Source organism: Sinocyclocheilus rhinocerous, unplaced genomic scaffold, assembly GCF_001515625.1.
Source record: "Sinocyclocheilus rhinocerous isolate Xijiao unplaced genomic scaffold, SAMN03320098_v1.1 scaffold650, whole genome shotgun sequence".
Taxonomy (NCBI): domain Eukaryota; kingdom Metazoa; phylum Chordata; class Actinopteri; order Cypriniformes; family Cyprinidae; genus Sinocyclocheilus; species Sinocyclocheilus rhinocerous.
In genome coordinates, this window is record NW_015638019.1 from 210,199 (window position 1) to 236,469 (window position 26,271).

The window sequence follows — 26,271 nt, forward strand, 5'->3', positions numbered from 1 at the left end:
TGTAATTTTGTGAAACATTATTGCATTTTAAAGTAACTATTTTCTATTTTAATATACTTTAAAATATAATTTATTCCTGTGAAGCAAAGCTGAATTTTCAGCATCATTACTCCAGTCACATGATCCTTCAGAAATCATTCTAATATGCTGATTTATAATCAATGTTGGAAACAGTTGTGCTGCTTAATATTTTTTGGGACCTGTGATACTTTTTTCAGGATTCTTTGACAAATAAAAAGTAAAAAAAAAGAACAGTGTTTATTCAAAATAGAAATGTTGTGTTACAATATACACTACTATTCAAAAATTTGGGGTCAATAATTTTATTTTATTTTTTCAAAGAAAATAACATATATTGCATCTACACCATCACATGTCGCCATTGTTTTGAGTGTGCATGTGTGTCTGTCTCTTAATCCATGGCTCAGTCCCACCTGCTATTTTGAGACAGTAAATCCTGGACAACTGACATGCTGCGCCCGACAAACGTTTTCACTCTGTAGGCACATACACACACACACACACTTCCTGCTTATTCCTTTTTTCAACCTGTGTTGGTTATCCTTTAATATGGTTAAATGTATTGAATAGTGGGATGAGTCAGAAGCCTGAGGAAGGAGGAATACATTTGGCTGATGAGAGGATCACTATAAATAGAGAAGGGTAAAGACAGAAGCACAGCGTCTGTCACCTCTCATCAGAACGGTGAGCTGAAAACGGCAAAAGGGACAAACATACTCAAAGCAGGTGGGAGCCAGGATACTTTATTGCTCCCATTTTCTTTTCAATATCTCAAGATTTATGTGTATATAAACACACTCAGGCAGTGGAACAGACAGAAATATATTTCATTTATCCGAATGAAACATCTGTGACCAGCGCAGCTCGGTTCAGAAGCCTCTGATATCATCAGTCTTTAAACAGCAATGAAAATGTGTGCTCTGAATTGGGCTTAACTCACAAAAGAGTCTAGTGGGACGTTGGGTCAGGAAGGTAGGAACGTGGGTAATTTTACAGAAAGCAAGGACACCGCAGTGCCTGAGCTATTCTGGTCTGCGTAGCTTGAGGTGCCACTGAAAATAACTTACCTGCCCTTCATATCTAAAGAGAGTCTCTTCCCTGTGTGTGTAAGACTCATTGATTGGATCTGTTTGTGGAAACATGACAACACTCTCCCACTTCTAGGTACCAAAAACTGCTCTCACCTGCTATTGGTGGTATGGTCGCCATTGCAGCAAAGATCAAAGGTCATGACTCGGGATGGGAATTGTAAGAAATTTAACAATTTGTGTTAAGTCCCATTCATACTAATTACTAAGGATGCACCGAATGTTCGGCAACCAGAATTATAAGGCTGAAAATAGCAACAACAAAAAAAGCTAAATAAGCGAAAATACCTTATAAATTGTACTGAACAATGACATGATGCAATCAAATAAAGGTGCGCACTAATGCAGCAAACATGTCGGCAATGTGGAAGCATTTAAAGGAACACGCCACTATTTTTGAAAATAGGCTCATTTTCCAACTCTCCTAAAGTTAAACAGTTGAGTTTTACCGTTTTCTAATCCATTCAGCCAATCTCCGGGTCTGGCGGACGTATATATATATACGTATAGACATATAATTCATTATAATTAATAATATAATAATATTTTATTATATAATAATATAATCAAATTAATATTAATACATTTTAAGTTAAATTGTGCTTTATTGGTATGTCTGCTAAAATGTTAAAAAATTGTTGTTTTGTAATTTTTTTTCTTTTTCTTTAAAAAGCAAGACAAAACAGTAAAAAGCACATTTTGGCTATTTAATGTATGCAATGGTAAAAAGAAAAGAAAAAGGAAAAATACATGGGTGGAAAATGTGAAAAACCGTGTTCTGTATTCGGCCTTCGGCCCAGTGTTTAATTTTGTTTGGCTTCGGCAAAGAATTTTAATTTTGATGCATCCCTACTACATTAACTATCCACACCACAACTACAACAGCACAGAGAAACATTATTGTCTGAATTATTTTTTTTAAAATTTCCAGCTGAGAAACGATAAAAACAATGACGGCCAATGAGAATTAGCCAATCAATCCTGCTTTAAATGTGCTGTATGTACGTTTTTGACTCTACTAAAGCATAAAAATACCATTGAGGAGGAGGGACCGGGTGAAAAAAACCCTCTCCAATATTTTGAATTTGGACTGCATTACCTAGTTCAACCACTCGGTGTCAATCCTACATACAGCACCTTTAAAGAGCTTCAAGCATTTAAAGTGGCAGGCGATGTAACTGCAGTGCATGCTAATAATAAACAGAAGGTTATTGTGCGCTGGTGTGGACACTAATATAGTTATCAATTCTTGGTCTAAATGGGATTTTTAATCTGATTCCTCTTAACTATTCCCGTTCCTTAATGTTCTGTTACATTAATGATTCATCTGAATAAAGTGTAACTCTTAAAGTGTATCTTTAACTACACATCAAAATACACTGATTTAGGTCTCAAGTGCCTCAAAAACATAATAGCAACAATTCCTGGATCATGGAGTCAGACAAAAACTATGCGACTCAGATTGGTTGAGAAATTAACTGATTCATAAGTATTTGTGATTCACTAAAAAGAATCAAAAATACACTTGACAATCGAACTTTACTGGTCAAGTTGTTTGTTTTTGATTAGGGATGTAATGGTATGAAAATTTCTTATCACGATAATAGGGACCAAAATTATCACGGTTATCAGTGTTATCACGGTATTGTTAAAACTATTTTTGATACACTAAAAGAACTAAACTTCATTAGTCAAGCTGTTTGTTTTTGATTTACTAAAAGAATCAGCTCATGAGAGTCATTAGCTTGGTGATCGGATTTCACAGGTCGTTTGTTTTTGATTTGCTAAACGTATCAGTTCACAAAAGTCATTTTCTGGAGAGTTAAGGCTGATTTATACTTCTGCGTCGGACCTACGCCGTAGCTTACGCATAGACGCACACCCATACGCCGTAGCCTGACGTGCACCTCTCCAAAAATCTAACAGCGCGTCAATTCTACGCAGACCGCAAGCGCTGTGATTGGTCTATTATGCAGTGCGAGAACCATTTCTGGAAGCAAACATCATGAAAATCATTTGCTTCTGGTATATATATATTTTTTAAACAGAACCAGTTCTCAGTTCCCAAACCTAGTCATGACCTAAAAGTGTGCTTACTGGGAGTTCTTGAGAATGTGCACATCTATTGATACTTTATCAGTCTCTACTAATATACTGCACTGAGCTGATCTGTTTTTTTTTGGATTCTCATACCCGTGTCAAATCACCCAACCCAGGCAGGTCAGAACAAGCAGACTGCTTTGGATCAATATGAAAGATCAACCAGAGATCAATAGTTGTGTGTACATACAATCATACACAACAAGGTTTTGCTTAGGCCGCTGGATATAAACTGGAGGGATGCTGAGCTCTCATTTATGCCCAGAGCAAAGACACACATTAGCACTAACTGACTGTTTGCATGGAGACGCTAGAATTAAGTGATCTCCAGCCAAGCTCATCCTCAGTTTACTGACACCTCTGAAAAGAGGCCTGTGATTAACGCAACATCCAGACAACACAACTATTATTTAGACACAGAGCTTGTATGTGTGTGTTTTATTTTCTGTTGCGGCTGTATGTGGATGTGCCTTTGTGTGGGCGCAGTGTAGTTGTTTGTTGCCCCTTGCATTTGTGTGTTAACGTACACATTTACAGGTCTATTATCACAGCTCATTGATGAATTAGCCTAGTGTGTCAAAACACCAATAATATGTAAAATGAAAAGGAGTCATGCTTTAATAGGGTTAGTGAAACCTAAAAATAATGTTGGGTCATCATTTACTCACACTTGTGTCAATCCAAATTGGCAGGACTTACTTTTTGTTAATACTATTCTTCATAAAAGTAAAGCTCCAAAAATGACAAAAAGCATCATAGCAATAGTCCATATGACTCATGTTTTGTACGAAGTTTTTTGAAACCATACAATAACTTTGTGTTTAAAAAAGACCGCTTAAGCAGAACAGTCCACTCTTACATATACAGATACACTCTTAAAAAAGGTTTCAAAAGGGGTGTTCTGCGGCGATGCCATAAAAGAACCATTGTGGGTTCCCCAAAGAACCTTTCAGTGAACAGTTGATAATAGGTCTGACAAATAATCTGATGAACCTTTTACCACTATAAAGAACCTTCTTTACAATGAAAAGGGTCCATGATGTTAAAGGTTCTTCATGGAACCATAGATGAACTACAGATAAAGAGCCTTTATTTTTTAAAAGTGTATAAATGGGAAAATGTTCCATATGGTGAATGTAGTCCTGACTTTTAAAGTTAAAAGTTTCTGATACAGGCGTTGCAGCATTCAAAATGTACATCCATCTTGCAGCTATAAGAGGCAGAAAAATGTGTATCTGTCAAATTTTATTTCTGACTAGAAATAGAAGCCCAGAGGCATTATGAATATGACTTACCTTAAAGCGACAAAATCTAACTAAATGTAAGCATCTCATTCGCTTTTGATGTCACTGACGACAAACCTTGCAACATGCACAGATGTGCCAAGCTGGAATATGCATGTGCAAGAATGAAATTTGATAGCTGCAACTGCTTAATAATATAAAAAGACATATACTTTTGGGATGGCATGGGTAAATGATGACAGAATTTTCATTTTTGGGAGAACCGTCTCTTTAAAACAGAGAGACAGTTGTCTGAATTTTGTCTCTATTGTCTGAATTTTAATTGAATTGTTGTTCAATGAAGATTATCTGTCATGATCATCTCCACTAATGCATCCAGTCAGTTATAACCTGAGTGGGGAATTAAACAAAGCTATTTCTGAATCAAATTCCAGCATTGCTGCTTTGAGTCTGCATCATTAGTTTACCTCAACTGAAGACAGGTATCTCCCAGCACCAGCCTCAGCCCTCAGGTCTGTGAGTGGGCTCTCAGACCCAGGAAAGAACAGCTTCAGCCCCCGCGCACAGAAGCGTTAACGAGTGGGATTTCCCTAATGGATACTGCTGCTTTCCACACACACACTTCCTCTCACTCACAAGTATCTTGACGCAGGCCTTTCTAATGATACCACTAATGATGCATCACAAAACCAAGAGGATTTCATGAATCTATCAAACGCCCACCATCAGGACAGACAAACCAGTGTTAAATAAATAAATAAATAAAAATGTATTTAGTGATATTTTTATTTAGTGACTATTATTTATTAATAGTTTTTCTATTTATCATTTTTCAGAGATTTAGACTGATTAAAATGGCAAATGAAAAATAACATTTGGTTTAACATAAATAAAATGTTTGAATATTTGGTTTACATAAACATGGACACCACCACCATTTGGAATCGGTGAGATGTTTTTGGTCAGACTTTATTTTAATATCCAATTCTCGCAATTAACAAACCATTAACTGTGACTTTTGCCTCAATAAACTTCTAATTTGCTGCTTATTGATAGATAGTAAGGTAGATCTTAAGTTTAGGTATTGGGTAAGATTAGGGATGTCGAATATGGTCATGCAGAATATGTACTTTATAAGTACCAATAAACAGGAAATATGTTAATTATAGGCATGCTAATAAGCTACTAGTTAATAGTGAGAATTGGTCCCTGTTACCATTTTTTAAAAATGTTTTTGAGTCTCTTATGCTCATAAGGCCGCCTTTAATTGATACAGTAAAAACAGTAAAATTATGAAAAATTAATGCAATTTGAAATGTTTTCTATTTTAATATATTTTAAAATGTAATTTTCAGCAGCCATTATTCCAGTTTTCAGTGTCACATGATCCTTCAGAAATCATTCTAATATGCTGATTTGATGCTCAAGAAGTTATATTATTTTCAATAAAAAATTTGAATACATTTACGCTACTTCGCATTTTTGTGTAAAAATCAATATACTTTTTGTAAGATTTTTGATGAATAGAAAGTTGAAAAAGAACAGCATTTATTTGAAATAGAAATCTTTTGTGACATTATAAATGTCTTTTGATTAATTCATTGCATCCTTGCTAAATAAAAGCATTATTTCCTTCAAAAAATCATACTGACCCCAAGCTTTTGAATGTAAAAAATATATAACAATTGACGTCAAACCCACTATATCGGTCTTTGCTGTCTTCGTAACAGTTTGTTTCTTGTGTTAATTTGCTGTGGACTCCAAAGTGTCTCACCTTCACTGGAGGATCCTGTCAGATCGATGATGACGTACACTTTGCCCTCGGGCTCCAAGTCGATCTGTAGAGAGGAAACAGAGAGAAGAAACCAATCAGAGGAGAGCATCTCAGCACAAAAGGGAGACAAAGTCATCCAGAAGCACATTCTTCACGGACTTTGTGAAGGCACTCCGAAAACATCTCATTCAACATCACCTTCACTTTATCAGCTGTTGTCAAAGTTCACGATCCCAGTAATAGATTCCCTCTGTGAATCTCCCTCTACAGGGACGGGCCCCTGACTAACTTCCTGCTCTCTGCCTCTTTTTGTTGTCTCTAAGCATGGAGGGTGGCAGAGAGTTGGCAGGGAAACTGCTTGGGTTTTATAATTCCTTTTTAAACAATTTCCTGCCAGAGCAGCACATCCCCGAGCGACCCACGCAGACCCCACGCGGGCCCGACGCTTAGCCGAGATTCAACGCCCACTCGCCATCAGCTCGGCGTGGGGGAGAGGAGCTGGGAGAGGCACCAGATCCACAATGTCAGGAAACCACTGCTTAATCTTATTATACAGAGAGAGAGAGTGAGAACACAGGCCCCGCGGTGCATATGTGGAGGTGGATGGAGGTGTCGAAGAGAGAGATATCGAGCTGCATTCATAGAGCATCTCAAAATAGGAGGCCTGTTTTATTTTTCTCTTCACAGCGATCTAGATCATCAGGGACACGGCGGACCCGGTGCCAGATCAGCACTCCCGGTCTTAGCCTCTTCCTGAGTACAGGAATTAGGACACGTGGAACGGCACAAGCTCATCTGATGCGCTCTGCAGCAGAAACGACTTTGTTTGTCCAGATTTCAGTCACAGTTTGTGCTGTGGGAGTTGCGTTTCTGTCGCTTTGCCCCGAGTTTAACCTGCTCTCTCAGCTGGAAGGGGAAAAACATGATTTATTCCTTCCACTCCTGATGAAATCATCAAGTTTTGCTGCACTTTTGTAAATCGAGCCTGTCACACTCTCAAAACCGAATGAAACATATCAGACCTGCGGTCATCTGATGAAATTATAACCAAAAGTCGCTTTGAGATGAAAGTTGCGACTGCAGAACTGCTGATGATGTCATCTGAAATGCTAACAGGGTGATGACATGTCTGTTATTCAGCCACGAGGCCCCTCCCCCCACCCCCTCTCTTCCTGTGATGTCATGAGATTCCATTCAACAGCAGCCTCCTTGAGTGTGTTAGTCTCAGAGGTGCAACGGTCACTAAATTTAGCAGAGGAAGGAAAGGCCACTGCGTGTGCGTGTGTGTGAATGTGCAAGGATGGAGTGTGGTGCTATAGTCTCCCTGATGACACTCTCCAGGAAACCAGCATCATGCTTTGCTAAACAATGTTGGCGAGGCTGCTTCGCTGCTCGTGTATGTGAGTTCGTGAGCCTGTCCAGCCGTCGCCGACTCGAAAGCTCTTTTTCAAAGCTGCTGTCATCATATGGGCTCAAGGACAGCCTGCAGACGGCAGTCTAGTTATAGTCATTAGCACACACACAATGTACAATGTAAAAATCATTTTCTTTAAAATTATAACACTTTATTTTAGGGACACTTAACTAGTTGCTTATTAGCATGCATATTACTAGAATATTAGCCATTAATTGGTACTAATTAAGCACATATTAATGCCTTATTCTACATGACCTTATTCTACATCCCTAATCCTACTCAATACCTAAACTTAACAACTCCCTACTAACTATTAATAAGCAGCAAATTAGGAATTTATTGAGTGAAAAGTCATAGTTAATAGTGAATAGGTGTTCCCTATTCTGAAGTGTTACTGGTTACACTTTATTTTAAGGTGTCCTTGTTACAGTGGAATTATATATTTAAGTACTGATTAATATTAATTAACTACATGTACTTACTATATGGTTAGGGTTAGGATTAGGGTTTGGCTTAGAGATACTTGCATGCAGTTATGCATAATTTATTGTTATTATAATAGTAAGTACATGTAACGTGTAACAAGCACACCTTAAAATAAAGTGTTACCATGATTTTTGTCTAGTTTTCTAGAAAAATGCCTAAACATCCTTCAAATAAGACAAATTCATATCTTGTGTAAGATAAGACTTGTTTCAGAGATTTATTCTACTTTTTTTCCCCTTGCTTCAAGTGTAAACCTTGCAAATTTAGCTAGATTTATGCTTAAAACACACAAACAAATGAATATTTTTGTCTTCTTCTCCAGTACAAAAAAACTAAAGATTTTAAGAACTACATGATGCAAACTTGTGTAAGATGATACAAATTTAAAAGATTAGGATAATAAAAATGTAATGAGGTTTATGAATAAATAAAAAAATTAAAAAGATTTGCCATTGTGATAAGAAAAATGTGATTATTATATTAAAAATTAAATATGTGTCATTCTATGGACCGTACATTTACTGGTGAACAAGACAAGAAAATGATTTTTGCTGTATCTGCAGAAATTAAAGGGTGGTAATGAGCATTAGTTGAATCCTAAAATGACAATAATGCTTTTGATTTTTGTTGTCCTTATTCACATGCTCAAACAAATACAGCAAGATAGCAATTCATGTTAATTTTGGCCCTCCATTACTAAAAGTAAGAGAGCCTATGACATGATACTAGTCTTATATTGAGCCATCATATATGGCTCAAATAATGCTGCTATTTCACACCCTGTACATTACTTTAAAACCTTTTGCTAACTGTCAGTTGATAAATTGATGTAGTTAATCCTGTCTGTTGCATGTGATGAGCATGACCAGAGTTTGACCAGAGAGCACTATGATAGACTGATAACGCCTATATAGACTGCAGACAGATGTACAGCAGCCTGTCAATCAATGCTGATCTGTCCCTTTTGAATAATGTACAGCAACACTGCTGCAGAGTGTTGTTAGATCACATTACTTGCGAAGAGAAACAGTTTCTTCCTGCATTTAACTTTTTCTGTGCTGTTTCTCTCTTCCTCACTTTGTGGCATCTCTGAGGCTTGCTCTCTGTCCTTTTTGCTCCCCCTTTTTCATCCACAGATCTTATTCATACCACTGCAACTGACTGTTCACACCTGCACAGAATGAAGATACACACTACTTTACTTAATTTATTAATTCTAAAAATGTTAATATTAATAAAAATATATAAAAGTATTTGAAAATGTTCATTAATAATTAAATAATAATGATAATTATAATATTAATTTATTAATAAGAACACTGCAATATTATTTTATTTTAAATAAAATATTTAAAGAGAGAGGTGTAAATACACACACATATTTACATTATTAAATTTTATATTAAATTAATTTACAAATTAAATAAAATTAAGTTTTAAATAATAATACTAATGATAAATAATACTCATAATTAATAATAACTATATATTATAATATATAGTATAGCCATTATAATATATTATACTATATCTTAATAATACAGTATACATGTGAATACTTATATTTGTATATCTGCTCATATAAGTGCTTATATATTTGTATATACAATAATATTTTGCAATAAACTTAAGATATTTATATTTAGAAAAATACGTTTTAATAAATGTTTTATACCTAATCTAATTATATACTTTCAGACTTTTTTGAGTACATCATTTGCAATGCTTCATGTGTACTTCATGGCTTCATAATTACAGTCTCAAACTTTTACTCAAGTCACAGTAATGATGTGAACCCTGTCAGAGCAGCTTGGTTTGGTTCATGGCCTAAAATTATTTATTGAATACTTTTAAAGAATTAAATGGGAAAGTACTAAGCTCTTGAAAATCCTGGGCAGTCACTGTAGCAGTTATAACAGTAGATGCTACTGAGGTCTAACTAAAGGCATCATACGGATATCATGAGGACATAACGGGAGAGCAAAAGAGAAAAACAGAGAGAGAAAGGGAGGATAAAACCCAGAGATAAGCCGTGGGACATAATCAGCTCCTCTTATGCAACAACCTGCAGCTCAATCTTGCCCACAACCACAGCTCAAGAGGCTCACTGTCCCTCCCCTTAGAAAAGACATATCACATATGAGATCTCTTTAATATCTCAACTGTTTCTCCAAGACAGAAATGAAATGGCATGGAGAACAAATAGAAACTTCTGCCTTACAGATTTTCTAAAAGACCCTAGTAATCTCGCATGTGTCACGTCTAGACTTTCAGATCTCAGTACATCTCAAAATGTGCTCAGATTGGCCAAAGTCTTCAATAGACTTCAAAATGAACTGAATTTGTGATTTACTTTTTTCTACATAAATTCATACTTCATAAGCTAAAGAACATTCTGTTAAAATGTAACCTTGATATCTTTAATACTGACTGAGTGAGGCCATGTCAAAGATTGAAATCATAGTGAAATTAATGTTGAAATCAAACTTTGATGCTTGTTATCTCATATTTAGATTTTGAGACTAGCCTGGATTTCACAGACAGGGTCACAATTCTCTTACAGAATGTTAACAATTCTCTCACTTGTTTCTAATTTAGGAATTTTAGGAGAATCATCAGTGTATCAGAAAGCACAAACATATACTTTTCAATGCACAACAAGATGGTTTTAAAGTTGGAAATTCCAAAACAACAAATATACTGTTCAAAGTTACAACAAAAGTATTTGGACAGTTTCTACAACTTATCTGGGACGTAAGTGGAACATGTTGAATAGTAAATGTGATGAACTACATCTGTGGTTACTCTGCAAGGACACTCGTGAGAACTTGAGGAGAACTGATTTCATACATACACTAAAAATCACCTCAGGACTAGTTTCACGCATGCGCATATGACATTGTGGTGTGTATGCGGTAAGGCTATCGAGTACAACACGAGGAAAACAAACTCTTGCTCTGGTTACTGTCCTCCAGTGCCTGAACGTGCACCCCTCATTGGCCCTAAGTCTCTTGCTCGCCCTCTCTCTGTTCTAATCACCGCTGTGCAAACAGATAGGCCTACCCGCAAGCCACAGAAAACACATGCCGCTCACGCTATCCCGAACACGCGTGCGTCTCCATGGAAAAATGCTCAGTGCTGCTCAACGGTCTAAAAACAAGCTGAGGTTTTTGAAACAACAGGTTTCAGAAAAAAAGCGTACAAATTTTGTGATCATTTAAAGGAATAGTTCACCCAAAAATGACAATTTTGTCATCATTTACTCACCCTCATGTCGTTCAAAACCTGTATGGAGTTTCTTTCTTATGTTGAACACAAAAGAAGATATTTTGAAGAATTTTGAAGAACCAAACAGTTGTTGGTCCCCATTGGCTTCTATAGTATGTTCAACATAAGAAAGAAACTCATACAGGTTTGGATTGGAAAGACATGAGGTTGAGTAAATGATGACAAGATTTTCATTTTTGGGTGAACTATTCCTTTAAGGCCCATTCTTGCCAAAAATACCAACTATAAAGATAACTGTAATGATAACTACATTAGGGTCCAGACCAATGCACAATAACGTTCTGTTTATTATTAGTGCGTGTTGCCATTATGTCGTCTGTGGCTTTAAATTCCTGAGCTCTTTAAAGCATGACGGATTCCGATTGGTCAATGTTTTTAACATTCATCAGCTGGAAAAAATAATTCTGTAAGCGATTCCAACAATGTCATTCCTTTGTGCCATTATCGTTACAGTTGTGGACTTTCTTATTCTCATAGAATTAGTGAATGATTATTAAAACTTTACAGTTAGCATTATCGTTGTAGTTATTGTTCTTTAGGCCTTTACTAACCCTCATTTTGTTTCAAATCTATGTGACTTTCTTTGTTCAGCAGAACAAAAAACGTTTTGTCCATTCAATGTAAGACACTGGAAAGTCATTAACTTTTATATTGGAAAATAAACAGAGACATTTCTCAGAATATCTTCTTGTTGTGTTTCACAGAAAACATAGTCATACAGGTTCGGAATTAAACTATCCCTTTAATATGACATGAAGTTGAATTTGTTATATGATGCACTGGGAAGACAGCTCATGCTAGATTTCCACCTTGTACATTCAGCACTAACGTTATACGTGGAGGCGGTTGCAATTTATGGATCCGTGTCTCAGGACTAAATATAAAAAGTGATGCGTCTATCCCAGACTGTACAAAAAAGGCGGTCTGTTTCTTTAAAAATGAAAAATGAAAGCAGTGAAACTGTGTTCAAGTAGTTCATTACATTACGCCGTTAGTCCTATCAGGACTGTTGATTTGACTGAAGATAGGGAACTGAGACTTCTCTGTAGGGATGCATGAAGAGAAAGAAATACTGCGACTGAAGACCGTCCCAGCACTTGGGAAATCAAAAGTAGGTCTGGGAAGTTTTAAACACATGTGCCACTGATTTCTAAATGAATCTAAAGCTATGATTAAACATTGAGGAACACTTTCTCTTCCCTCCTACTCCTCAATTTCACCCTCTCCTCCTTTATACTCTCCTCATCCGTTTCTTACTCTCTCTCGAAGACAGTTTGAGCTCAGCAACGGTCCTCCTACGTCCATCTGTCAACAGCAGAGCCTCAGCATGGCGGCGGGGCGGCACGCACGGCTCCCATTCACACTCAAAATCACACACAAACGTGGCCATACGAGCACATTCAGCTCCGTGAACGCACAGGCTCTGAGTGAAACCTTCAGAGCTCCATGAATTACTAATAAGACACCTTACTGGGGCTAATTGTGCATAATTCATGATACAGACTAATAATGGGAGCCTTTGAAGGTCTGATTGGAATTCAGTTTGAATAAACACTAGGTCCTGAGAGGGCTTCACGGCTTTAATTTAGTAAATAGCGTAAAAAGAGACCAGACAAAACGAAAACAGCCATCTGGAGATAAAACGCTCATGTAACTGTGGGCACAGGAACAGACTACAAGTCTTTGTGTCTCAAACACCATGAGGTGTGAATTACTTTGATTTAATCTCGGCATAAAATGAGTGCACACACACGCGTGAACACGGAGTGTGAATAGGGTGCTGAGAGGATTCGAGTCTGTTGCCGGCTCCTGCAGAGAAGATGACTGCAGATATGATGATGGGAAATTCTGGCCACACTGTGGGCCATATGAGCATTTCTTCAGGAGAAGAATTCATGAATCTGCACACATTCAAACCCCAAACCCCATCCATACCACCCTTGCTCGCCTTCCCTACCTTCACAAGATGGAGCTTTACACACTCAGAGATGCCCTTTCCAGACTCTCAGCCAACCCAGGGATACTAAAAAGTGAGATTTTCTCAGTAGAAATGTATAATATGTTTCAATAGTAACATTAACAAGCATAATTTGCTGTTACAATGCCTAAAATTTGTTAGAAAAACATTTTTAAATATATATGTCTAAGAAGTTTGGGGTCGGTATGATTTTATATTATGTATAATATATAATATTTTTTGAAAGAAGCTTCTTATGCTCAGCAAGCATGAATTTATTTGATCAAAAGTACAGAAAACAGTAATATTGTGAAATATTATTGCGGTTTAATATAACTTTTCTATTTTAATACATTTTAAAATTTAACCATGTCTTTCGATGAACATAGGGTTTAAAAGAACAGCATTTATTTGAAACAGAAATCTTGTAACATAATATTAAACGCATTTACAGTCACTTTTGGTCAATTTAATGCATCCTTGCTGAATAAAAGTATTAATTTCTTTAAAAAAAAAAAAATGGGGCGGCACGCACGGCTCCCATTCACACTCAAAATCACACACAAACGTGGCCATACGAGCACATTCAGCTCCGTGAACGCACAGGCTCTGAGTGAAACCTTCAGAGCTCCATGAATTACTAATAAGACACCTTACTGGGGCTAATTGTGCATAATTCATGATACAGACTAATAATGGGAGCCTTTGAAGGTCTGATTGGAATTCAGTTTGAATAAACACTAGGTCCTGAGAGGGCTTCACGGCTTTAATTTAGTAAATAGCGTAAAAAGAGACCAGACAAAACGAAAACAGCCATCTGGAGATAAAACGCTCATGTAACTGTGGGCACAGGAACAGACTACAAGTCTTTGTGTCTCAAACACCATGAGGTGTGAATTACTTTGATTTAATCTCGGCATAAAATGAGTGCACACACACGCGTGAACACGGAGTGTGAATAGGGTGCTGAGAGGATTCGAGTCTGTTGCCGGCTCCTGCAGAGAAGATGACTGCAGATATGATGATGGGAAATTCTGGCCACACTGTGGGCCATATGAGCATTTCTTCAGGAGAAGAATTCATGAATCTGCACACATTCAAACCCCAAACCCCATCCATACCACCCTTGCTCGCCTTCCCTACCTTCACAAGATGGAGCTTTACACACTCAGAGATGCCCTTTCCAGACTCTCAGCCAACCCAGGGATACTAAAAAGTGAGATTTTCTCAGTAGAAATGTATAATATGTTTCAATAGTAACATTAACAAGCATAATTTGCTGTTACAATGCCTAAAATTTGTTAGAAAAACATTTTTAAATATATATGTCTAAGAAGTTTGGGGTCGGTATGATTTTATATTATGTATAATATATAATATTTTTTGAAAGAAGCTTCTTATGCTCAGCAAGCATGAATTTATTTGATCAAAAGTACAGAAAACAGTAATATTGTGAAATATTATTGCGGTTTAATATAACTTTTCTATTTTAATACATTTTAAAATTTAACCATGTCTTTCGATGAACATAGGGTTTAAAAGAACAGCATTTATTTGAAACAGAAATCTTGTAACATAATATTAAACGCATTTACAGTCACTTTTGGTCAATTTAATGCATCCTTGCTGAATAAAAGTATTAATTTCTTTAAAAAAAAAAAAAAGTATACTGTTGACTTTTGAACGGCATTGAAGGACCTTAAATGATGATGACCAAAAAGTCAAACCACACAATCTATGCCAACATTGGAACCAAGAAAAAAGGCTTCAAAGTTTTCAAATAATATGAAATCAATCACATTCACGTTTTCCATCACTTATTTTCGTACTATATGAGCATGCCCTTGAATCTACAACAACAATTCAGTTTAAAACCCATTAGCACTAGCTATAAAGAGAAGATATTCACATATGTGGTGTATTATGCTGTGGAGGTGAGCGTACAAGTGTGTGTGAGTGTATGTAACTGGGTCATGTAGATACCGGTACAGATCAGGCATATTTGCCAGAGTATCTCATATGTCACCTGTATTGTTCCCTTTCACTGTAAGCATTCTCAATGTGCCCCAGGTGAGAGCTCAACGCAGCATGTGAAAACTAGACAACCGGTGGTCACATACACAAATCTGCAAAGCACACACACACAAACCAAACTACACAAGATGAACAAATGAGGACAGAAACAATTAAATACAAATTTCACCAGTCTCTCATTGAGTCATTTCATGAAATTAATTAGTGCTGCTGGATGAACTGATCCTGCTTACCCACAATTCACCCTTCCCCCTCAAATTCTGAGATTTGAGGAGTGATGAAAAACACTGTGAACTGATGTGCCAAAGGCACGATGAGAAGGTTTTTGTCTGTACAAGTCGACATGTCGCCCACCTACGTCTAGAGCACAGATACGGGATTCCTAAGAAATCCCTGATGGGTGAAGGAACTCAATCAACACCCAGCTCTGATGCGCTTTGACTTGGCAAGAGGGTGATATGGGTTCCTGTGGCAACGGTATGCCAAAGAGGGGGAGGAGCTGGTGTTTCAGCCTCAGCCTGGCCTATTTGCGCAAATTGCCAGGGAGAAGTGAGGGCAGGTGATGTCAATGTCCAGTAACCAGGAAGTACTGTATAGCTAACACCAACGTTTTAAAAGGAGACAATGGAAAAGAGAGCTGCTGGGCATAAACCTGTAAAATACTGAGTGCAATCGATAACTGTAATGTAAGCTGTAATGCAGTGGAAAGACATTAAGGAAACTGCAGGCCTTTAAAGCTCATTATCTGCAGCTAAAGCAACACTGTTTTAAGCATTTGGAGCTGGTTTGTAATGGACTGGATGTAATGTCAGGAACATAAATATCTGTGAATTTAACAAGGAGAGTTTGGACAACAAAATGGAAGGGAAGGAAACCCAGTAGAGAGAAGGTGAAGGAAGCAGAGGAACAGCAGGAGGAGGACAATACGAGGAAGGAGAATGAATGAACCCGAAAAAGACGAGAGCGAGTGGCCACAAGATCAGCAGAAGTTCTCCCTGCCACTTGTGACAGATGACCCCCTCAGTAAAAGGCTGGTAATTGAAGGCAGAGATATCCCTATAGATAAGGACCACTTTCGCTGGTGATAATGGGATTGTTGCTAACTTGAGCTAAGGGTGTCGTGGATGATCTGTCCCGGGTCAGACATTCCATAAAGAGGCTGATGGAAGGCTTGTAAATTATTCAGTCTGTTCCTGCCTCACACAACAAAGACGGGTGGCTGTGTCTCAGTAGTGTCTGAGAACCAGCCAAAAGACCAGGCTCCAATTACCTCTTCCGCTAAATGCTACACAGACAACTAACATGACGTTCAAACCCAGCTAACCATTGGCGTAGCATAAGGAGAAGATGTGAGTGCCCAAAAGTGGTGCAATTTCTGAAAACTTTGCATCGGACCACAACATGCAGTTGGGGAACGATTACAGGCCAGAAACCCAACAGAGAAGTGGTAAAGCAACAAACATGACACAACAGCATCTTCTTTAGGGTCTGAGGTTCTGGTTGGTTACTTTTTCCACTAAACAGTTTTGTTGCTGCTACTGCTGCTACTGTTTCTCTGTGGTTCTGTTTGTGTTTGTTGAAGGAGAGGAGGCTTTCTAAATTAGTAAGCATGCTCTCCTTGTTCCAAGCAGAATAAAGCTCCACCTGTGTGGGTAACAGCGGGAGTGAATGTACGGATGAAGCTCATTGGATGTGCATCCCCTCCGTGAAGAGCGTGGGTTTCTTGGGAGACATCTGGCTCCAGCTTTTGCTGCTCAAATTATGTGTCAAGAAACAACTGTCTTCCTAAAAATTTGCCTCATTTGGTTTCTTTTTCAGATACACTGTACCTCTATGCATTCATTTGAGAAAACATTTTACTAAAGATTTGACATCGTAAGGCTCCTTATACCGGTTGTCAATTCTAATTACACCATATATTCTAAAAGAAACAATAATGCTCCAACAAATTAAATATCACATTACAAGCTGGTTTGTGCAAAATTCAGAATTAAATAATTGACATCCTTTTAATTCATAAGTTGGAATTAGAACTGAATTGATATCCTACAGGAAGTCGAACTGGAATGACAATTCAAAGAATTATCTATTTATATGTATTATCTATTTATGTGCCATTCTGTCTATCTGCCTATAAGTCTAAAAAAACATTAAAATTTAATGGACTTCAAAGCCATTTTATTTTTTAAATTTCCAAAACTATTACCAAGAGCTGGTTTAAGAAAATTTGCTTTTCTAATTGAAAATTACACTTAGATGAGCTTCTTTGCTTTTTACTTTATACTCCCATTCAAATTCTGGAACCTATTTTCTATCTCAATTCAAATTCAGGAATTGATTTGGAGTTTTAAACATTCACAATGCACACAACCCTCATTAGACACCTTCGCCTTCTGTACGGTCATCAACTCTGAAAAGCAAACTCTTGCTTTTATTAATTTATGTAACGAGACATGGCAGATGAAGATTGTACTTCTGTGGCTCTCTGGGAAATTAGGCATACCAGAGCTACCATGTCCAAATCGTTGTTATCAAGCGTGTCTGTGTCTATGAAGTCTGACAAAATGTTCAGGTCCAATTAAGTCAGATGCATTGGCCATGAGAAACTGCCCTTTTTGTTGAGACGTACAAGCCCTTGTGCATTTGAATGATAAAGTTAGCATGTGGAGACTAGCAATATTTGCTTAAGCAGTAAATTTAGCATACACCTGGGATGATTTAACAATTTTTAACTTGGCAAATGTTTTCCTTTAGCACACAGGTGGAATAAAAGAGCTGGCGGAGAGACAAAGGGCTTAGGATGTGTTATGATTAGGCAGGTCGCCAAAGCCGTTATGAGGGAATGCAGAGATTAAATTGATTTCCTTCTCACTCTCTCGCCTGACACATTTACAGCGTGAGTTGCCAGTGACAGGAGGGGAAGATTGACCAATGCAGCGACATAATCGATATATGCTGACCTTTCCCTGGGTGTCTAACGACCAAACATACAAAGCACTCCCAACTGCAGCCCCTCAGCTGAAGATTATATAACAGACCAACTCATAATTCCAAGCATGATTAGAATGCTAAGTGAATCTCTGACTATTTTTCCATGACATTGAAACACATAACACAGCAGGATCAAAACAGTCCATTTTGAGACTATTGTAAGAATAATCACAAGTTTGTATGTGTTATATGCCCTATAAAACACACAATAGCATGCAATTGCTAACAATATTACAACCTATAATTTCTTTTAATTTAAAAAGATACAATAAGCAACATTCTCAAAAGAGAACAAAAGGGCCAACACTATTAAAACTCTAATGGAAGCCAGTGAATTGAGCATCACTTGTCCTTTTTGCAGTAAAAGGGCCTATTTCTTCTGAGTGTACAAAATCCAAAATAAGGTGAATGGCAAGGTGAAACACCCAGTTTCATATGGCTGTGCTGTTCTACACTATAATTTAAAAAGATGGCTAGATGTATGACAGGTTGTAACTTAGACATCTAGCAAACTATGTGTCAAACTCGGTTTACAGCTTGCACAATTAAGCATTGATATTTCCTTCTCTGTCATGGGAGCACTACATCTCATGAAGGCAATTTGCAAAATAGCTTGACTTGACGGAAATGGTAAATGTAGGTCTGGATTCAACAGCAGCCAAACATGTTTTGTCTAGAAATGGGAAAACCCCAAGAGCGTGAGAACCCATGAGGAAGGCTGGGAAACAAAAGGCTTTGCTGGGGAGAAGCCGAAACTGACCAGGTCCCGTGTAAATTATGGCCTAGACAACAGATCAGTGGTCTTCAATTTTGCAAGACTACATTTTGGATGTCGCCACACCAACTTAAGGTCTAGAAGCAGCTATATGAGCTGATTATATAAATCAAGAGTGATAAAGGTAGACATCAATAATGTCATAGTGCTGGGCCACTTCAGGACCAGGACTGAGAACCACTGCACTAGATTACTTACACCAGTGTTTCTCAGTTCTGTCTCAGGAGATGTGCTCCATAACCTTGGATGTGAGAGAATGGTAAGACACCCACTGTTGAGGGGCCTCCAGGAGCCAGATTCAAGTGATTACACAATGCCAATAAACTGTGAAATGAACATACCCAATCTTCAAAGTGCATGCTGCCATTCTGCAGCAGGTCTTCAAACTGTATAGTACAGTTGGCCACAAAGTCATCATAGCCAATCGGCGAGTCGTGAAAGACAGACAGTTCGATTTTCTTCCCATCATAAACCTCTGTTACGAACTCATCGTTCCAAGTTGGACTATTCGTCTTCTGCTTGGTAGAAGTTTGGCCCACACGGGAATCGTCCACGTTGAGGGCGATATACGTGTCCAAGAGGAAGGTCTGGGTCTTTGGTCCCACGGCATGCCGGAGCGACCATGCGGTAGGTTTCAGGTCCAAAGCTTCGCAAACCTTGATCTTCAACACTCCATTAAAAACCACCATGATGACGCTCACGTGAGATGCAGCTGGCTTCTCTGCAAGAACAGACGGTTTCAAAAACAGGTTTTGATTCAGGGGGTCGCTATACCCGTGGATGTCATCACGTCATCTGTATACATGCACGTATAGATGGACGCTGTGATGATTTAATCCCCCAAACCACTAGTCGGATCAACCTGATTCTCTCATTTAAGAGGAACAATCAAATAGGATGCAAAAACGCGATATGCAAAACCAGAGGCTCCTGTTTTTATTTACGATCCGTCTTTCCTCGTAATGGGAAGCATACGTAAACAAGCGAATTCCCTACGTCTGGAATAGCGCTGAGTAGAGGTGCGAGTCCAAGAGGCAAAATATCGGCAATAACACAGAGTAAAATATCCCAAATGTGATGGTCTTCAGCGGGGCTTGTCTTGTACTATTCGTTTTCCAATAGGCGTTGATTGGGAGAGGCGTTTGGGATTCCTCCTTCTCCCAGTCTGCTGACGAACCGCTCGGAGACTATTGCCATCCGCTCGCCGAGATATTCAGCTGCTTCGCTTCTTTGTTGATTTGAGAAGGCAAAAGCATTTGAGCTACACGCTCATGTTAGTCCTTTACGCTGCAGCCTTCCTCCCTGTTCGCCCTCTCGCTCGCTCTCTCTCTCTCTCACTCACACACACACATACACACACTCACTCCCTCCCTCCCTGCGCTCGAGCGCCAGTTCAGGAAATGCGCAAAACACGTCAGATGATTCAAGCCGCGCCGCGTCCACTCTGCACCGGATGGGGGAGCGTGTGTGTGTGTACAGACAGAGGAGCAGCAGCGTGGGGAAACAGAGGGAGGCACCCGAGGGCTGGATTACATGAGTCTGTTGAGTTCATTAATGGACCAAATAATGTCTACAATGTGTCTGTAAAATGAAGGGTTAATGGTAGTGTAAACAAAAGTAATTTAGTTTTATTTTGGACTATTTTGGACATGCTACAAATATATTTTTTCCTTGGATGTAATTTTCTTACTGCATAACTATAATTAAAATTTGATAAGGGCCCATACTGACTGTTTCAGTCACAATAGAGTTTCATTTGTTAAATGAACTAAAATGTAAATGTAACATAGGCGTTCTATTGCTGCAGGCAGATTATTACAAGGGGTATTGTAAACTATGAGATATTATACAATTTCAAAAGCGGCTGAAGTTACAGGAAAAAGGTTATTTTTTGCCAGTTGTGTAAAAAGAAATGTTAATGAACTTTGAGTCATTTTATTTAATCAATATTAAATAAAATAATAATAATCTTTTAATAGTCTTTAATAAATAAAGGGGTGAATCACATTTGACCTGTGGATCACATGTGGGTGCAATTTCTTATGTCAATAGGAAGATTAAGAACCATGTAAGTCAGTGGGGCCTCTCTCTCTCTCTCTCAGTCACTTGCATTTGCAAATTGTCACATGCTTCTTGACTTTGATAATGACTACATCTGGGACTTATTCCAAATCAAAACATTTCGGTTGCATATCTATCCTGTATAACAAAATTATAGGGAGGAATTGTATCACAAAGCAACACTTATTTGAAAATACATTTACTCATGTGGCCAGAATGTATATGATAGAGGCTACAAGAGATGTTTGAAAATAGAAAGTGTTCTACTTGTGTAATTTAGTGAACTCTAGTGGCGGACAACAGTGCTGCACAGGTAGCATTACAGGAATTATTCATGCAAGCAAAGAGAAAGCACAACAGGATGTTCAAGTTGACAAATGGCATGAAACTAAACAAACCAAACAATTTAAAAGGAATTAAAGGAATATTGAGTTATAGCAAAGAGATAGGACAGTATTTGACTCAGTCATCATGCATGCAATGAGAACATTATTCCAGTAGATAGCACTGTAGGTTCAGTTACAGTTTACCAAGTTTTTACGCGTACGCTAGGAAATGCGAAAAATTCGGACTGAAAATTCGGGCTGCGAAAATTGACGTCACGCGCACTGAAAAAAAATGGTACAAAGTTGTACCCTTTCAAAAGGTACACCTTTGTTCCTTAGGCTGTTTACTCATAAAGGGTGCATAGCCTACATTAAATGTACACGCATTATGTACATAGTACTTTAATGGTAAATATCAATATCTTTTGAAAAGGTAGAATACTGTTCCAGTAGCTTTGTACCTTTTATTTAGTGTGCGTGACAAATTTTCGCAGCCCGAATTTTCGAAGAGTTATGGTCAGCATACCCACTCCTGCCAAAGTATAACTATTTGTTTCAGGATTTTATGTGCATTCACAGCCATATGATCTTATCAACACCTCAACTGATCCCTTCAATAGTTTTTCGTTTTATGCTTTATGCTTGCCAAAAATGTAGTCATAAGCAGGCTACTTTTGAATGACTGTCAATGGAGAAAAACATTTTATTCTGGATAGAGAGAAATTCTACTCATAAAGCGTATACTGTGCACATTTACCACTACTTTTCAGTGTTACTGGACAACTGTTTGTGGACAATGCCTCGCCTTTATTTGAATAATTGTTTTCCGTGCCACTCTTTTATTGTGGTATAGTGATGGCACGTTTAAACAAACTGTGGTTGCTTGCTTTACATGTTAATCAGTTTTTCACAGAAAAACTGCCCAATAAGACAGTTTTTTTTGTGTAAGGCAGTCATGCCATACTAGCCAAACTCCATTGGGTTGCACGCTCTGCCCCAGGGGTGTCCAAACTCGGTCCTGGAGGGCCAGTGTCCTGCAGAGTTTAGCTCCAACTTGCCTCAACAAACCTGCCTGGAAGTTTCTAGTATGCCTAGTAAGACCTTGATTAGCTGGTTCAGGTGTGTTGGTTGGAGCTAAATTCTGCAGGTCACCGCCCCTCCAGGACTGAGTTTGTACACCCCTGCTCTGCCCTATAGGGCTGCATTACTATTCCAGCCATGCAGGGGGTAGTGTTGTGTTTATTTAGACTGACTGGGCTCAGACTCCAGAAGGAAGATTAGAAATGCCTATTGAGATCTTATTCATTCGAACATAAATGCACGGAGAAATGGATGATACTCTGTTGTGTTTGTTTATGACTGCCATGAACATGGGAACATGCAATCATTTCCTTTAAAAAAAAAAAAAATCAAGCAGCACAGCGTGTTAGATCTGCATGTTACAACAGATTGAGCACTTTTGATTGCTTCTTTTGAGGTATTTGTGCATTTTATGTCTCAATTTTTAGATGTCCGGTGAATTAAAAAAATTATAGCTATAGATATGATTACATTTTTTAAACAATTTAAATGTTTCTGAATTATGCATCCATACAACTTTATGAAAACAACATAAAATCATAAATTAATAATCATAAATTATTAGAAGAATCAGGTTAATAGTCATAAATTAATAATAATTGATTAAAAAGAGAGAGATATGTTTCAGTACAAAAGCTGGGTGAAGCTGAAGTCTCCATTTTTTCTTTCAGATAACAAAGATGCATTCTGCAAGTTTGAAATGTTCCAGAAGAGAGATAATCTTGCTTTAATTATATTCTGCCATAATCATACCCATACGGTCACCCTGATTAGCACATGCTAGTGCACAATATGGGACTTCACTGCTGCTTTCCTCTGTTGTTCTGTTTTGGGTTTGTAACATATACTCACTATACTTTGTATTCAAGCAAAAATGAAACTAATTTTATCCTGTGTTGCTGTGGGATCGAGATGTACCAGAGTATTGAGTGTCAGACTGTAAAAGAAAACACAAGGAATTAGTTTGATCAAAAGGAATTATTGTCTTGAAAGCTTGATTAACGTTTCAATCTGACATGTTATATTACGCCGGTCATGTTTAGGAGCATTAGCTCTGAAAGTTGATTGGCAAACAGGTTCTTATAATTCCAGCCACAGACTTATTAAAAGGTGCAAGATCTTGCTCTTTAAAGCTCTCAATAAAGTCTGAGACCTCGGATGGCATTAGTTCCTCTCTGCTTAAGGAGCACAAAGGTGTATTGATTTGGTTAATTCCAACCATTGTGAGGGAAAGGTGGTCTCGCTCTTAGATTCAGCTGCACAGGAGTGTGTGGCCCTTTCACAGCACACTCCTTTCTCCTCCTGTCAGGTGAGCAAACCTGCTATCACACAGGTTTCCACTGTGGAAAGGTCAGGGGAACCCAAGGCCAAGAGAAAGGTCACGTACTTGGATTACTCCATGCGTCCAATCAATTGAATTCAAACCAACATCAATGTTAGCATGTACTTATCTTGTTGGCTGCATCCCATGTAAAACAGGTGCTCACCTGTTTAGTTAGATGGTTATTATCAGAGTGCACCACAAAGCAGCATACAAGCTGTCTCTGAATCTGCATATATAAACAAAAAGACAGAATCAAAATATTAACTTAAAAGTACTTTGCAGAAACAATGTTATAAAATATTTCGAAATATCAAATTGTGACTATAGAAACAGCAATGTAAACTTTTAAATTAAAATGATTAAAGGGGTCATATGATGCGATTTCATTTTTTCCTTTCTCTTTGGAGTGTTACAAGCTCTTGGTGCATAAAGAAGATCTGTAAATTTGCAAAGACTAAAGTCTCAAATCCAAAGAGATATTCTTTATAAAAGTTAAGAGTCATCTTTTTAGCAGCATCATATGACCCCTTTAATTAAAAATACTCCAAGTAATACATATTAACTGCAAGTCAGTTATTGCGTTATTTTGCTTACTGTTTGACAGCACAATGTTTCTCAGCGCACACACTAGAGACCTGTTGTACCTTAGCAACTGTTGCCTGTTGGTGGATTATGTTTAACCAAATCAAGTTGGTTTAAGAGGGGTGTGGGGCCGTGTGGAGCCTGTAAGTTGATGTGCATGCCCTTAAGGGAAGTGTCATTTTCTGGATTTGAACAATGGTGGTATAACATTGCATTGTAACATTAGTGAGAGGATGTGCCTGCGGCATACACTGTAAACCTATACACCCCAAACTCTTCCAGTGAATTACTGAGGACTCATTTCATTCCAACTGACTAAGCCAAAAATACCTTCTTTATGTGTTCATGGATGTATGAGTGTATATTGCTATGGGCGTGTGTACCACTATACAAAATCCTGTGATTTAAATGAATATTATGAGTATATTGTCTCACCAACGCTTGCGTGTAATTAGGCCACTAAGTAAAGCAGCAGACCCTTTGTCACAAACTAACACAACTATGAACCATGAGTCCAGCCATGCAAATGTATTTGCATTAAAAATCCCCTGTTAGGCAAAAAAAAGAAGGAAAATGAGAGGTAAAAGGACCCATATAGTGCATTTAAAATTCATAATTATTTATTTTTATAATTATGCTAACATTCATAAAAAAAAACTTTAGGCTAATGGAAGTCTCACGTTTACTTTAAAGTAATTTAGATGGACAGATGTTACAGTTGTATGAAAAGGGAAAGCTGAGTGGGACACAACGGTTTACATACAGTATTAGATACGCTACTGTATGAATGAGCAGTTGATGTCAATCCCCTTTTATGTTCTCATGCTAGTAGAGACGTTCCCGGGAGTATTTCTCCAAATAATTCTTCCCATAGGGTTTTTTTTTTTTAAAGACCTTGTTTAAAAGTTATAAAGTTATAAACCATGAACCAAAACAACCAGCTGCAAGGTGGTTCACAACATTACAAACATTGATTTGAAGCTAAAAGTATTTCAAAATCTGACAAAAAGACTGAGACTGTGTACTTAACATCTGTAAAGAGGAAAAGAATCCCATGCAGCGTTGCAAAATACCTAATCAAATTAAAAATGATGGAGAAATATAAAACTGAAGTATATTGTATGTAGTATATATAGTGTATATATAGTAACAATATGTTTTGAGATTTTGAGAGCATAACTAGTAAGTAATTTGCAGGACTTCATCTGATTGGTGGCACTTTCCTTGCAGATTCATGGGTAATGTAGTTTATTTCTATTAGGAATTCTATTATTTAAATAAATTGAAATAATGTGGACTGAGATTTTATCAAAAGCACACACCACTGGCACTTGCAGCTCATAGTACCTGTCTTCAATTCCCCTATGGACAAAATGAATGGGATTTTTACTTCCAGAAACCAACTGCTGCTCTCTATAGAGGCCTGAGTCAATCTATCAAATGTTTAATTAATTGACAATAGCAATTGAGTCACATGCAGACCATAAAACTGAGAGCAGCTTCGGTGGATGATGATGACTGTATCTAAGCTTCAGATACATGCAGCTCATATCTCCCTGTAAGTTACCAAAACCATAACAAAATGCAAAGATGTGGTTGTGAGCTCTGATAATTTACAGGTGTGAGTTTGGTTATAGAATGTGGCTGTAAATAACCGAACTGTGTGTGACTGTAAGCATATAAAGCAGGGCTGTCCAAACTCGGTCCTGGAGGGCCGGTGTCC

General features: G+C 37.8%; 1 protein-coding gene across 1 annotated transcript in view; it reads right to left on the bottom strand.

Annotated features, from left to right (window-relative positions):
• Positions 1-20,561, bottom strand: part of LOC107749378 (protein kinase C epsilon type-like) — a 73,214-nt gene extending 52,653 nt beyond the window's left edge. The window contains exons 1-2 of the mRNA XM_016564523.1: positions 19,517-20,561; positions 6,228-6,291 (exon numbers count right to left, since the gene is read on the bottom strand). Coding sequence (XP_016420009.1) covers positions 6,228-6,291; positions 19,517-19,864 — 412 coding nt within the window. The 5' untranslated portion in view covers positions 19,865-20,561. The remainder of the gene's footprint in view (positions 1-6,227; positions 6,292-19,516) is intronic.
• Positions 20,562-26,271: the final 5,710 nt, after the last annotated feature.